This window comes from Chelonoidis abingdonii, chromosome 10 (assembly GCF_003597395.2).
Source record: "Chelonoidis abingdonii isolate Lonesome George chromosome 10, CheloAbing_2.0, whole genome shotgun sequence".
NCBI lineage: Eukaryota > Metazoa > Chordata > Testudines > Testudinidae > Chelonoidis > Chelonoidis abingdonii.
The window spans coordinates 44,769,488-44,785,078 of NC_133778.1; the positions used below are offsets into that span (position 1 = coordinate 44,769,488).

Sequence of the window (15,591 nt, forward strand, 5' to 3'; positions counted from 1 at the left end):
AGAGACCCCCGCCCCTAACCACCCCCCCGGGATCCCACCCACTCTGCTCCCTGTCCCTTGACTGTCCCCACCCCTCCTCGACCTCCTTACCATGAGGCTCCCAGCTCATCTGGAGCCCTGCCGCCGCCGCACACAGCCCCGCCCCGCCCCGCTCCGCCCCTCAGAGCGCCGTGCGCGCAACAGCAGGGCTCCAGATGTACAGGGAGCGTCTTTACCTCTCCACGCAGCCAAATGCTACCCCACAGGAGCGCGCAGCCCCAGCCCCCAGAGGGCTGCGCGTGCAGCGGCAGGGCTCTAGGGGAAGGCGTGGGAGGGGCCGGTGGCTTGCAGCTCTCGGCCGGACGTTTTGGTCCATGACCGTGGACTCCGCGGCTTCGGTAGGATTTTTAATGGCACGCAGAGTCCCAGCAGACAGTCGCGTGCCATTAAAAAACGGCTTGCGTGCCATAGGTTGCCGACCACTGCTGTAAGGTGTGCCAGAAAAGTGTTACTCAGCCAGCAAGGCTCAGGGGACTCTCAAACAGCTATCTGGGCACATGTGGCAGCTCAATTCTCAGTCTGCAGAGAAAGCCTGTTAAAGTAATTTTCAGCTTCCCCTTTTGAATGGAAATAAGGTGTGGGTTTGACTACAGGATCCTTATTATTGCTGAGTATATTAATATGAAGCAGGTGTCTTGGTCAGGCTGTTTCTAGCAGATATCAACAAAGGCCACATCCTTGTATCCCAGCATCAAAAAATCTCAAAAGAATAAAAGTTTCAGCATAGCTGTGTGTTACTGGGTTGCTTGCTGAATTCACAGTCTGCCTTAACCATTTCCCCCCAGTGTCAATGTCTTCTGCCCTCTCCTGAATCTCTGTGCCTGCTGTTACTTTACCTTTCTTGGTTTTCCAGCCTTTTCCTTGAGAAAAGTTCTCTCCATTTTTATATTACTCTACCATCTGCTGCAGCTTATCAATAGGAGTTCCCATTCTGGTTTTTGCGTTATACCCGATGTAATATTGATGGTATCTCTTGCTTTGTTTTGCTATGTGAGGAGTACTTGGGTTGGCATGACAGGAGCTTTTCCCACCTTGTTAGATGCATGCCTTTTGTGGATGGACAGATAATTGAGTCTATTGTCCTCTTTTCTAGCACTAAAATTCACCCAATTTTTAAAATAATATTTCACATATGATGTCTATTAAAATATACCAAACAATAAAAACTAAATATTTATAATCACTCTCTTTTTCCTCTGTTAAAAATAACTATTAAAATTTTCCCCAATCTTGAGCAAATAAGATCTTCAAGGTCTTCGTAAAATGAGTTAATGCTGCAGCAACTCCCAGACCAGAAGTTAGGACCACCATTCTGCTCCTGGCTGGCCCTGATCAAAATTTCTATTTTTTCTCATCTAAAAGGCTCAGAGGTTTGGTTCACAGGGTGGTATCAGTTTGGTAAAATGTATGAGATGTAACTATTTGGGCATTTAAATTATCAGCATGTATTGTTATAGTGAGCATAAATTTGTATTTGCTAGGTGTGGTGTTAAATAAGCAGGTGTGGGGTTTTTTTTCCTTCACTGTTTTTCCTAACTTGTTGGCATTTTCTTTTGTAGGACATTCTTATGCAAGAGGCTAAACGTAATTAAATTTGCAGGATGAAAAGATGGCACAGGCATTGCTGGTACCACCAGGACCTGACAGCTTCTGCTATTTTACTAGAGAATCTCTCGCAGCTATTGAAAAGCGTGCCGCAGAAGAAAAAGCTAAAAAACCCAAACAAGATCATACAGACAATGATGATGAAGATGGCCCAAAGCCAAATAGTGACTTGGAGGCAGGAAAGACACTGCCATTTATTTATGGGGACATACCTCCGGGAATGGTGTCTGAGCCCTTGGAGGACCTGGACCCATATTATATCAATAAAAAAGTAAGTGTTTATTAAAACTGCTGTTTGGATGCCTCTGTTGACAGGTAAAATTCTCTAGAGCAATTGAATATTTTTTCCTATTCTCTCTCTCCCTCTTTGAAAGTAAATGCATTATGTTGTTTTCATTATCATATATCTGATCCTTTAATTTAATTGTACCTTTCAGTATTTAATACTTGGAGAAATTACTGGAGAGTAATCTTCTACACAGAGTAGCATTATTCTATCAACTATTAATAATAGAGGTTAAGAGTTTAATCACTGTATTTTTAGAGCAATCAAACCACAACACTGTACTGAAAGCCTATTGGCCTGACTCCAGTCTGATTTATGCCACATCTATACTGCTGTAATCCCGCAGGCTATAACTGAGTTATGCCTGATTGACACCAGGTAAGTGGCACAAAATTGGCCTGAAGATTGTTGAAAACAGATTCTGGGATGGAGAAGGTTGTAGGTAATCGGGTAGTGCCAGCCAATCTTCAACTGGCAGTTTGTGGTAGGCATCATAGTAAACTTTGGATATGCAGGAGAATTTTATGGCTTTGAAGACTAGTTCAGGACAGGTGTTCTGTGCATAAGAGGCAGTATGCAAAGGGTTCAAAGATGCTTGTGGGAGAAGTGGACAAATAAGCGGATAAAGCTGTGGATATAAAGTAGCAGTTCCGTAGCACATAATGTATTTATATTTGAAAAAGACTTTGTAACCCACAAGAAGCACACTCCAGCCCCCAACCAACTGCATAATCATATTGTCCTCATCCTGACAGTAGCCTTCTTGGACTCCTTCCTGTGTTGTCATCTCCTATTATTTTCTCCATCTTCATCTAAGATCTGATTCTGCAACCCCTTACTCATGCAAGCCATCCCTTAAACTTACTATACACTTTACTTATGTAGCACCATACATCCTAAGATCTGGTAAATGAATATCCTGACTATCTCCAAAGGAGCCCGATAGCTCCACTTTGACTCTGCTTTTGATAACAAACACCACTCAGTAAAAGAGGGAACTGATTCAGCTGGCTAAAAGTCTGGGAAAACATCTGAATTTTGATTGTAAATAGCCAACAACCATTAAAGAACAGAATCAAAATACTGAATGGAGGAAACCTCCTATAGGCATCACAGTGAAGCTGAGTCTTGAGGAAGAATTTGAAGAAGAGTTTTGTGGCTTTGAAGACTAGTTTAGTAAGGGTGTTCCATGCATAAGGGACTATGTGCAACAGGTACAAAGTCATGTGGAAGAAATGGACAAGTAAGCAAAGAATCACCTTGGTGGGAGTATGTTTTTTCACCTTTCCTTTGTCTTATTATATTCTCAAGCCATGAAACATCAACTTTTTTCAGTGTCCTTTTTTTCCTCTTAAATTTATTTTCAAGGGTTTAATTTTTTTTTCTCTTAAGCTCTCTCTTTCTAAGACATGTTTTGATCCAGCTAGTCTGTTTTTATCTTCAGCATTTTCTTTGTTTTCTTTCTCTGCTCTCCTTTCTTTTCTCTTTCCCATTCCCTCCTCATTCTGCCTGTCTTCACTATTGCCTCTGTCCTCTTCATTTCTCCCTCTGACCCCAAGTTGTCTCTTTTCTGCTGTCCCTCCCGCTTAGACTTTTTCTGTGCACTCCCTTCCCATAAACCCTCTTCCCTGCTTTCCCCCTTCCCCTACAGCTCTGTCCTTCCATGGTATGGCTGAACTTCTCCTTCACAAACAAGCCTTCTGCTGCCCTAACCAACTTCTCTCCACAGGCTGGTACTCTTGTTCTCTTATCATCCTAGACATTGGCTTTTCTATGCCTGACTCTTCCCTGCCCCACTACTGCTCCATCCAACATTTCCATTCTGACCGCATACCTGTGAGTAAGGAGAAGGGTACAATGCAGCATCTGAGCAGGGAGGAGTTTGGCTGGCTGGCCGGGAGAAGAGGGCAATGCTTTCTGGCTTGGGGGAGGAGGGAAGAGATAAAGCTGCTGGAAGAGCAGTCAGCACAGTGGATGACTCACCACCTTTGAATGAGAGGTTTAGAAAGGTCAGCTGGGCCTGCCTCCGCCTTCTTTACTCAGAACAGGCTGGGCAGCACCCTCCCTCCCTCCCTAATTAGGTCACAAATATGCTGGGTGTTTAGCTATATCTGCTGTGGGCATTACGCTAGCTGCCCTACTAAGGGGGAGTGGGAAAGAATTTTTCCCTTACCACCATATTGTCCAAGTGGAGTGGGGGTTTTTTTGCCTTCCTTGCAGCAGGTTCAGGTGGGCTCTGTTCATGTATAGCATGACGCTCAGTAGGCTATATGTTGCAACTCTTTATTTAACTGTATAGCAGATGTTCAGTGCAGGTACTCCATAAATTAAGGCACAAAAGAACAAAAAATGGCTTGGAAAAGGAATTAAGGAGAGATGCTTGGTAATTGAGCAAGCCGGGGGCAGTTGGGGACTCCTATGATTGGTACAGCAGGGAGCCAACCCCCCATCATTATAGTCCACCTTAACTCCTCCTACAAGAGGTGGTGGTCAGTAAGGTACCAGTAAGGGAATTGCTGTAGGGACCTGGATGAAAATGGGGGGCGGGGAGGGAGGAACTGGTGAAAGCACACCCTGGAATTGGCTGGAAGTGGTATGGTCCTGGCAAAAGAATTGCTGGAGGGACCTAGATAAATAGAGAGGGAGCTGTAGAAGCCCCTTCCCCTCAAAATTGGCTGGAATTGGTAAGGTCCCGGCAGTGATTCTGCTGGAGGGACATAAATTTTGCACCTGCACTGCACTCATTTTATCCGCCGGGTTAGTCCCAGACATCTGTCTAATAATAAAGTTGTGGACTGATTAAACCCATATCTAATATCTCCTGTTCTTTTGGCACATCCAGATAATAGGCTGGGGAGCAGTGAGCAGCTTCCCACTAAAAAAAAATCAGAAGGCTGATAAAGAAGATACTACAAATGATCTAAATGTCTAAAAAATACTTATGAATTTTAAGCCAATATGTTTTTATGGCAATCTGAATTATGATTTTTAAATGCTTGAAGCTGGCAAAACTGTAGATAGCTCACAGAGCTAAGATAAGTTCCCTTTTTCCTATATTGTACCATATTATAAGTTGTATAGCAAAAATGTACAAAAATATAAGTATAGAAGAAAAATCGTTGGTAGAGAACCTCTAGAGGCGGCTTTGGACTATATGTGACTCGTCCAGCAGGGGCATCATACTAAATTGGTGTTTGGTGATTGTGGGAGGTCTGAACTTCACAGACCTGTAACAGAAGAAGGAAATGAAAAGATAAACAGCCATTTATTATGTTCATTGGAATAATCACGATACTAACATTGCTGGTCTCCTGTAGTTAGAGTTGCTTTCCTTAGCAGCATTTTTTTTTTAAATTACAGCTCCAAGTTCAATATTAAAAAATAACTTGAGTGGAAAGTAAAGTAGATTCCAATATGTCATTACAAATCCCATCACTTACTAATGAAGATGAAATAAATTGCTCTTGTGTAGTTAATTAATGTGGAAAGAGAGTACATAGCTAATATATTAGGGTCATTTAGGCAACTCAACAAGTGTAGGGTAGAGAATAGCTTTTTTTTCTTTTTCTTCATTTTTGGATACTACAGTAGTAGCTCAGTTTTGTGCAGTATTTTCAATTAAAAGGTTTTTGGATTATGTGCATTTTACCTGGTGTCTGATTTTCCGTATTATTCTACAGCCAAAGTGTTTAAAAAAAAAAAACCCACCCAATCTTCTGCTAAAAGTTAGTAGTGGGCATCGTCAACAAACTTAAAGCTAATTTTTGATCATCGGTAAACTCAAAATATCATGTGGGGACCAAGATGTAGGATACAAAGGTTAAAAAAGACAAACTAGTCAGGGACTAGCTAACCCATTAGCAGTAATGAGTAAACTTCAGATTCTGTTTACTGCAAATGGCATCTGTTCTTAAATGTCTAGCAACTTTATTCTTTGAACAAAAGAAGAATGGACATCAAATGACTAATGAGAATTACTCATCCCTTTTCCTGTTGCTATCACTTATCTAATTAGCAGAAAGTACTTTTAATCACAGAGGTTGTTGCAATCAGGGGAAAATTGTGTATGAATTGGAATCTGGCAACTGACTCTGCTGCAGCACTGACCTTAAGATGGGCAATATTTTCCCACCACCACTGACAGAAAGTCAGTCCTGGGAGTGGGAGGCAGTCTGTGTCAGCATGACTCCCTCCTTACAACAGACACATCATGTGAGTGGTCTTTCACAGCCTGATTTCCCCACTATATGTACCAGACCAGTGACCTTGGGGAAAGGGCAGCTTCCTTAGCTTGGTATCTCCTCCGCCAAAGTGGGGTCCATTTTACCTCCCACCAGAGAGGAGACCTTGTGGGAGTGAGGAAGTTAGGGAGAAGGCAGCATCTCTAATCACATACTAGTTTTTACAGAGTGTAAAGCAACTTAGAAAGCAGTAACATTAGATAGCTCTGCAGAGAGCATAACAAAGACTATTATGATATTACAAAGCAGAGTCAAAGGATTTGACAAAGACTGAAAGGAACTGTAGAAATGCCCTGAAGAAGTTTCAGGAAGAACCAAAGAACAAAGTGAATTTCAAACACATACACGTTTGGAATAGAAATGACAAAAATCTAGAAGAGGACCACCTACAGGAAAGGCACCATTTGGAAAACGCTGACTGTGTGTCCTTTAAGCCAACATGTAAATGATAATAAATACACAAAACCAAATGTTCACAAAGTCAGTATAACTGCTATAACTGAGAACAGAATTTGTCCTTTTGGACAGGGTCGATTCCAGGCACCAGCCAAGCAAGCTCATGCTTGGGGCAGCAGATTCTACAGGGCGGCATTCCGCCCAATCCTAGGGCGGCACAGCAGGTTTTGGGGGTTTTTTTTGGTTCCCCGATCTGGCCGCCCTATAGGAGGCAGAGGAGGGGAGTGCCCTTCAGCAAACTTGGCAGGGCAGCCCGCGTCCTTCCCTCCCAGCCAGCTGGAGCGGCGCACAGCCTTCCTGGCAGGCGGTGCAGTGGTCTGGGCCACGGGGAGAGTGCCCCGCTGAAGTCCTGGCCACCCCCTTTCTCTGTCTTCCCGTCCGCTCCCTCCCTCTCCCCCCCATTAGACCGGATGTGCACTCTGCAGCACAGGGAGTCCCCCTGCACCCTGGGTCCAGTTGCCTTGTAGGGTTTTTTTGTTTTGTTTTTTTCCCCTGCTTTGCCGCTTTGGCTGTGCCACAGGTGGTTGTTTTTTTTTTCCCCTGCTTTGCCGCTCTGGCCACGCCGTGTTTTTTTTATTTTTTGCTTGGGGCAGCAAAAAAGCCAGAGCCGACCCTGCTTTTGGATCTCTTTCATGGTCTCAGGCTGCTGGGACTCATGTCAGCTGGCATTTTTGTTATTCCCTTCGTTTGCCTATAGACATACCGATTCAGGAAATTCATATAATTGATGCTACTGTTACTTAAAATCTAAACTCAAAATACAGTGATTTTCTAATTATATTTAAATTCTTTAGGGTCAGAGTCTCATACCTTTAGTCACAATGAATACAGTACTTTACAAGTAGCCCCATTTGTGGAGGATGATACTGCTAAGCTACAGTTAGTATATTAGAATTCGCCCTTAGCATTTAGATCAGGGGTTAGCAACCTTTCAGAAGTGGTGTGCCGAGTCTTCATTAATTCATTTTAATGTAAGGTTTCACATGGCAGCAATACATTTTAACATTTTTAGAAGGTATCTTTCTATCAGTCTATAATATATAACTAAACTATTGTTAAGTATCAGAGGGGTAGCCATGTTAGTCTGAATCTGTAAAAGCAGCAGAGAATCCTGTGGCACCTTATAGACTAACAGACGTTTTGGAGCATGAGCTTTCGTGGGTGAATACCCACTTCATCTGATGAATGTAGTGGAAATTTCCAGGGGCAATGTTCCAGGGGCAGGTAATTATATGCTAGAAGCAGCTAGAGAGATGGATTGAACTAACCTCGTTATCTCTAGCTTGCTTGCTAGCATATATATACCTGCCCCTGGAAATTTCCACTACATTCATCTGATGAAGTGGGTATTCACCCACGAAAGCTCATGCTCCAAAACGTCTGTTAATCTATAAGGTGCCACAGGATTCTCTGCTGCTTAAACTATTGTTGTATGTAAACTAAATAAGGTTTTTAAAATGTTTAAGAAGCTTCATTTAAAATTAAATGAAAATGCAGAGCCCCCTGGACTGGTGATCAGAACCCAGGCAGTGTGAGTGCCACTGAAAATCAGCTTGGGTGCCTCCGTTGGCACCTGTGCCATAGGTTGCCTACCCCTGATTTAGATGTTGTTCATGTTTGAGTGCAATATAATGTATTTGATTTTATTTGTAACCTTGATTTCACTTAAATACTTGATTTTATTGTTATAAATTGTCTTTATATGTCTGAAAATGTAATATAAATGAAATAAAAATTCATGTTTATTTTAGTGATGAAAGGCCATATTTTGCTGCCATTAACATTGATGACAAAAATTGCCATTGATACTATATGCATTGAATACTGATCCCATTAAAATTTCTATAACACAAATGTTAGAATATTAGAAAATTAACAGTGGATAACTTAAATCAGCTGTTTCCTTAGAAATCCGACCTTTACTTGCCACAGGTGATGAACAGAACAGGACTTTCATTTCTAAAGACTCAGTTCTACAAGGTGGACAGTTCCCTTGTCTGTCATTGAAATCTAAGTGGGCGGGGGGGGACAAAGTGCCAGAGTTGAAAATGCTATGTACACTGTACTTTCATTGTGTATTCTTTTTTTCCAGACTTTCATAGTACTGAATAAAGGAAAGACAATTTTCCGATTCAGTGCCACATCTGCCTTGTACATTTTAACTCCTGTCAACCCCGTTAGAAAAATTGCTATTAAGATTTTGGTACATTCATATCCTTTTCAAGTGGTTAATTTTAAATGTGACTGTTTTAAAAAGTATCATTACTGAAATAACACTTTTCATTTAAATATACAAATAAATGCCCTTGTGTTTGTGCATACATTCACTGAACATACTCCAATCACTCTTAAAAAGCATCAGTGTCACAACTGCAGTATGCAGCTCATCCTAAACCACAGAATTCCTCACTGAATCTCCCACTACTGTCAGATTTTAAATATTTAGTTTTAGATACAAATTTAGGCCTTTCTCCTTCAATGAGCTCTATGTGAGAAGACTCTTGCATCCGTGCAGAGCTCCAGTGACTTCATTAATAAGAAATAGCTGAGTCTGATCCTGTTACTCATGCAAATACTCCCATTAAGTCTGGTGACACTAATTCACTTTAGAGGACTACCTACATAAGTAAAGAGCTATTTGTATGGGCACATTGGTATTGTTTTTTTCTTTAGGTGAGAAGGTGCTCCATAAGTGATCAGACTTAGAGAAAAGGAAGATATTTTCAATTATTAGACCACTTCATCCGATGCATGGAGTGGAAAATACAGGTGACCTCACACTTGGTAAGGCAACTCACATCTTTTCATGTATTTATACCTGCTCCTGTATTTTCCACTCCATGCATCAGATGAAGTAGGTTCTGGCCCACGAAAGCTTATGCCCAAATAAATTTGTTAGTCTCTAAGGTGCCACAAGGAATCCTCTGTGTTTTTCCTGATACAGACTAACGCGGCTATCACTCTGAAATCTGTCAATTATTACAGTAACAACTTAGGCCCTACACATCCTCCTGCATCATGATCTGCTAGCTTTGACCCCTGGGCCTGTGCAGAGTCCCATTGGCTCCACACACACATAAGGCTCAACATTAATGTATCTTAATGCAGAACTGCAGCTTTAAACAATAAACTAAAGGCAAGGTTCATGTTTGCAGCTACAGTATGTTTATAGTACCTGACATCAGTCATTGGTCATTTACACTGTAAGAAAATAGTCGGCATCAGAAAATTGAATGGTGAAATACAAGTAAAGCATGCACACGTACAACCCAATTTTACAAATGTCTCAGATTACTCAGAGCCTTGTAATATTAGGGGAGTGTAAAATAACCATAGTCCATAGAGTATTATCAATTCTTTTTTATGACTACAAATTCACTTTAATCCAGTTAAGAAAGTGCAATCCACTGAAATATTATATTAATAGTATAATTATGCAATTAAAATTCATGCTCCTGCAATGAGCTTCCATGCAGCCCCATTGACTTCAACTGAACAACAGTGCAGATGTTGAAGAAAACACAACCAATGTACATGCAAGTAGCTAGTTTCATGTGAGTCCTAACTCATGTGAGTAGACCTCATCAGTAATCCTACTGGTTTTAGATGGGACTACACATGCAAGTAAATTGTAGACTGTTATTTGTTGTTGTTATTTTATGTTACATTAACATCTGATGTCTAAATCAGGATTAGTCCACATTGTTTTAGGTGCTGTACAAACATATGGGAAGATAAAGATAACATCCTGTCCCAGTCTGTATTGTGTTCAGATCAAGAAAAAAACTATACTTGTTTCATATTTTTTCATACCTAAGGATGTTGTAGATTTCATTTAAATCCACAGCCTAATAGAGTTGAAAGATAAATACATTGTTTCACAATGCAGAACCATTGTGCTGGATGGTGTGTTAATTAAGATAGATGAAATTACATGCAAACTTTTAAAGTTTTATTTAGTATAACTTATATTACTTGTATATATATTTACACACTACATATTTTACTAATCCGGGTATTAGAATACTGTTGTGTCTTTTGGATGATATAATATATGAATGGCTTACATTCCTTGACTTAAGTCTACATTGTTCAGCATGCTTATTATGTGCACTATTTTGACCAACTGTGTATTTATGACCCTGAGTAACCCTCCGGAGTGGACAAAGAATGTAGAGTAAGTTAAACATACTTATTGGAACAACAATTTTAGTTTGATGTAGATCCATTCAAGGAGCACTAATAGAAGGTTTACTTGAAAACTTGGTTATCTACACTCATAAGAGATTAGATTCCATGAGATCATCAGTATCTTTCTGGCCTTTTCTCTTAAATTATGTAAGTGATTTAAAAATAGTATCTTGTTCTTCAACTTTCTGTCTGATGAATAGCTGAAGCTTTCCTGTGAGATACTACAGACTAAATCTTGTCCTTAGTGGCACTGATTTGCAAGAAGGAAAGGAAGCCTAGATAGCTGCAAACATGCATGCAAACACCCATGTGCTTAATTTGAGAGGCCAGTCATTATGTCTCCAGAGTGCATCTTAGTGCATGTGGACATTCACCCTGGCTTGAGAGGGTATGGCTGTCAGACAAAAAGTGTATGGGTTAACTCTCACCCTCATGAAGTCACAGACTGTCATTAAAATAGGCGAACTCCCTCTCTCCCCCAAAACAATAAGAAGCGGAAAACCAGAAACCAGACAGAATGAGCTCCTGATTTCAAAGAGAAGCAAAGCAGTACTTTGTTCTGACCTGACATTTGGAATGCTGCCCTGTGCTAGCAGGACTCCTAGTGAAGTGAAAATACCAGGAAGCATCTCTGTTTCTCTTTGCTGCGCAAGCTCATGGTTGTGTAGACAGAATTTAGTCCAATTATGCTAACAAAAATACAGCTATGAATTATTCTTTTAAAATATATTATTACACTCTAAATAAGGTTTTAACCACTTTCAGTTCCTTCCTCACTCCCCATTAATCTCTGTATTGACTCAGGTTAGCTGGCCTCACCACACTGTGGAATCCCCATTTGGGGACTTCCAGAGACAGATGTAGTAGGGGATCCCTAGAAGGACAAATCCATCAGAAGCCATGGTCTTTGTGGCTGTTTGGAGCCTGACAACAGAGCAGAAGGGCCTCCACACAATACATGATCTTGTGTCTCCTTCGCTCAGGAGATCCATGAACTAAATCACATCCCTTTTATGGTAACACGGTCTCAGACTGTTCTTGAACAGTAAAAGTTATAGGCATTCTTTATTTTGATAAAATTCTACTTATTTATGAAATGTATATGTACTGTAGTGATTAATATAGTAAGTTATAGGACCAGTTTTTCAGAAGATGGCTCTGATTTTGAAACCGCAAACAATTCTGTGCACTTTTTATAGTACATAGACATTTACCTACATGATTTATGAAGGCAAACAGGTAACCAGCCATGTAAGTGCTAGGAAATGTACCTATAAATATTTGTGCCTGTAATTATTTGCAGGTGTAAAAATGTAGGTACAAACTGGAGGCTGAATCAAGCCTGTAGAAAATCAGCACAAGATGTACACTTTGAAGTGTAATTTCATTTACTTTACAATTATTGCCTTCATATAACTTTGTAGACACATGAAATTTATAGGTTTCTCCATTCAATTCAAAAGAGTGTTCTTGTTTTTTTCATTATGGAAAATATAAACCTATTGCAAAAATGATACTGTATATAGCAACAGACATACCAAGACCATATGTCTGTAATTCTTGCTTCGATACTTTTCCTCAGGTACACATTCACTGGAATTTATACCTTTGAATCGCTTATAAAAATTCTTGCAAGGGGCTTCTGTTTAGAAGGTTTTACTTTCCTTCGTGACCCATGGAATTGGCTTGACTTCAGTGTCATTTTGATGGCGTAAGTGGTTTAACCATTTTTTAAGCTTATGACGGCGTGAAATTAGTGGCAGCAAATAGCATATTATCAGGAATGCTCTGATTGAAATGTATAGAATTCTTCCAGCTAGTAATGTTTAGTTATTGTATGTATCACTCATTTTAGCATTCATAGTTCGGTATAAAATAATGCAGGAGCCAGCATGGCATGTCAGTCACTAAGGGACACTAATTTCATGTCCTACATTCTTTCTGCTCACCAGAATGGAAGCCTTCCCTTTGACTTCATGCCACCGTACTACTATCACTAAACTGATTTAGCTTTATTAGCTTTTGAAATATAAAATTAGTGAGTTTCACTTCAATGAAATTTAAATGTACTTGATGACAATAAGCATGTAATAAAGCAAGATGAACTACAGAGAAAGGTAAATTGCTGACTTAATTTATTTGCTAAAATCACCAAAGAGGTTTTGATGAAAGACCCAAGTAAGTAGCAAAAACACTGCCTAAATTCTGAATAACTGTGATTTAATCCTACAGGTATGTAACAGAATTTGTAAACCTAGGCAATGTTTCAGCTCTTCGAACTTTCAGAGTATTGAGAGCTTTGAAAACTATTTCTGTAATCCCAGGTAAGAAGTAATTTGTGTAAGGTGTTAGGCCCCTTGTATCTCCAACTGTTATCTGTGTGCTGTCATTGTGTTTGTGTGTGAACTCCCCTATTACAGATATGTGACAGAGTTTGTGGACCTGGGCAATGTCTCAGCGTTGAGAACGTTCAGAGTTCTCCGAGCATTGAAAACAATATCAGTCATTCCAGGTGAGAGCTAGGTTAAACACTGAGGCTGACTTTAGTTCCATTGAAGTTGAATTCACTTCTTTTTAGTATAAGCCTCTGTACTCACCACTCATATTATTTAAAAAGTCAGAAATCATCAGACAGCAATGTGATTCTATGCCTTTTTAACGTTAGCTTTTTTCTTTGCAAAATCAGCCTTTGAGTTTAACAAATTCTTGCATGAAACATTTACAAAATATATAGTCTGTGGATTGTTGGGACACTTCTTTCTTTTGCATTTTATTATGACAAGTTTTCTCTTTCACATTGTCAAAGGTTTAGTGCTGTGGCTTTCTTATTGATTTGAATGTTACCATTTATGGCAATCACTGGAAAAAGAAATCAGTTTTAAAAACTGATAGCCAAACAGAGAAAAAGGGAGCTTGATTTGTAAAAAAAAAAAATTAGCATGGGCACTGCATGTGGGAATTACAGTAATTACCTTTGGAAATTTGAATTCTCTCAACTTTAGTTTCACATATTGCTATGGATTCCTATTTAATAATGGTTTGGAATGGAGGCAATGGTAGAACATTAAAAATAAATAAAATAAAATTTAAAAAAAAGGAAGATTTTTCTTTACATGTTGTTCATGTATTTGGGTAACCCACGACTGATAAACTTTCCTGTTTGTGAATAAAGTAATGCATTAGGTGTATTTGGAACTTACGTACACTGCATATACATAAACAAGAATTTTTTGCTGTTCATTCATCTTCGCAAGCTATGAGGCTGTTCATGAAGCTTTACTTTTTTACAAATAAGAAAAATATTATTTTCGGCTTCTGCATGAAATCTTAAATGTATAGGAAGCACATGTGATACTTTTTAATACATCTTTGAATTCCTTTGCATTTGTAGGCTTGAAGACTATTGTAGGAGCCCTAATTCAGTCTGTGAAGAAGCTCTCAGATGTAATGATCCTGACTGTGTTTTGTCTGAGCGTATTTGCACTAATAGGGCTGCAGCTGTTCATGGGCAACTTGAGGCATAAATGCTTGCAGTGGCCTCCAGACAATTCCACTTTTGAAGTAAACATTACTTCCTACTTGAATAGCACAATGGACGTAAATGGTACCTTTGTTAATACAACTGTGAGCACGTTTAACTGGAAGGAGTACATTGAGGATGAAAGTAAGAACTACTATTAAACTGTGACTAAAAGATCAACAAAACAGATACAAATACAGAAAGGGATATATTTTCTTGTATACTGATATGGTATGACATACAGTGGTCAAAAGTAATTCGATTTGATAAATAGAACAGTTCCTACATAAACTGGGGAGCACTCAGCATCTGAACAGTTTTGACTTGATTATACTTTATATTTATTTGTACTTTGACTTAATACTTTTTTCATTTATTCAGATACTTGTAAAAATTATTTCTCAACAGCTCATTTTTACATTTTGGAAGGACAAAGAGATGCCCTACTTTGTGGTAATAGCTCTGATGCAGGGTAAGACACTTTCAAAAATACTCTGTTGTGCTTTTAAACAGGATGCAGTAATTGGAGATGAAACCCAAAATAAAATCAGGTGTCTAACTTAACTAGAACATTTATGATTCCATATTTTGTGACATTGGAAAAGTTTTTGTAGTAATTTAACATTAGATGATTAATTTTGGACTTAAGTTACCACAGGAACTGACTTAACTGCTCTGGTCAAGGTAGTCTAATCTCTGGTAATATGAAATACTCACTATCAACGTTTGTTCCTGCCTGCTTGAAAAGCGATGTTATATTCATGATAAAAATATCTACTTTGCTATAGTATCAGAGGGGTAGCCATGTTAGTCTGGATCTGTAAAAGCAGCAAAGAATCCTGTGGCACCTTATAGACTAACGGACATTTTGGATCATGAGCTTTCGTGGGTGAATACCCACTTCGTCAGATGAATGTAGTGGAAATTTCCAGGGGTAGGTATATATATGCAGGCAAGCTAGAGATAATGAGGTTAGTTCAATCAGGGAGGATGAGGTCCTGTTCTAGCAGTTGAGGTGTGAAAACCAAGGGAGGAGAAACTGGCTTTGTAGTTGGCAAGCCATTCACAGTCTTTGTTTAATCCTGAGCTGATGGTGTCAAATTTGCAGATGAACTGAAGCTATAGTTCTTTTAGAGACAAGTAACACTGAATGAAAGGTGTGAACTGGGAAGAATAAAGTCAAGAAGGAGAAAATACAAAATATGATTAAGATAAAATACAAAATTATTAATATAATTAAGGCACAGTGGTGA

The 15,591-nt window shown here is 39.4% G+C and overlaps 1 protein-coding gene across 9 annotated transcripts in view; it reads left to right on the forward strand.

Annotated features, from left to right (window-relative positions):
• The window catches only part of LOC116818660 (sodium channel protein type 2 subunit alpha-like), a 114,430-nt gene that overhangs the window by 20,107 nt on the left and 78,732 nt on the right, over positions 1-15,591 (forward strand). For 7 of the 9 annotated variants that reach the window (XM_075070144.1, XM_075070151.1, XM_075070145.1 and 4 more), the window contains 7 exons: positions 1,599-1,915; positions 8,720-8,837; positions 10,714-10,804; positions 12,401-12,529; positions 13,239-13,330; positions 14,210-14,482; positions 14,747-14,810. In XM_075070144.1, the coding sequence (XP_074926245.1) occupies positions 1,649-1,915; positions 8,720-8,837; positions 10,714-10,804; positions 12,401-12,529; positions 13,239-13,330; positions 14,210-14,482; positions 14,747-14,810 (1,034 nt within the window). In that variant the 5' untranslated portion in view covers positions 1,599-1,648. Of the gene's footprint in view, positions 1-1,598; positions 1,916-8,719; positions 8,838-10,713; positions 10,805-12,400; positions 12,530-13,050; positions 13,143-13,238; positions 13,331-14,209; positions 14,483-14,746; positions 14,811-15,591 lie in introns of all 9 variants that reach the window. The other 2 variants (XM_075070150.1, XM_075070152.1) reach the window with 1 other exon arrangement.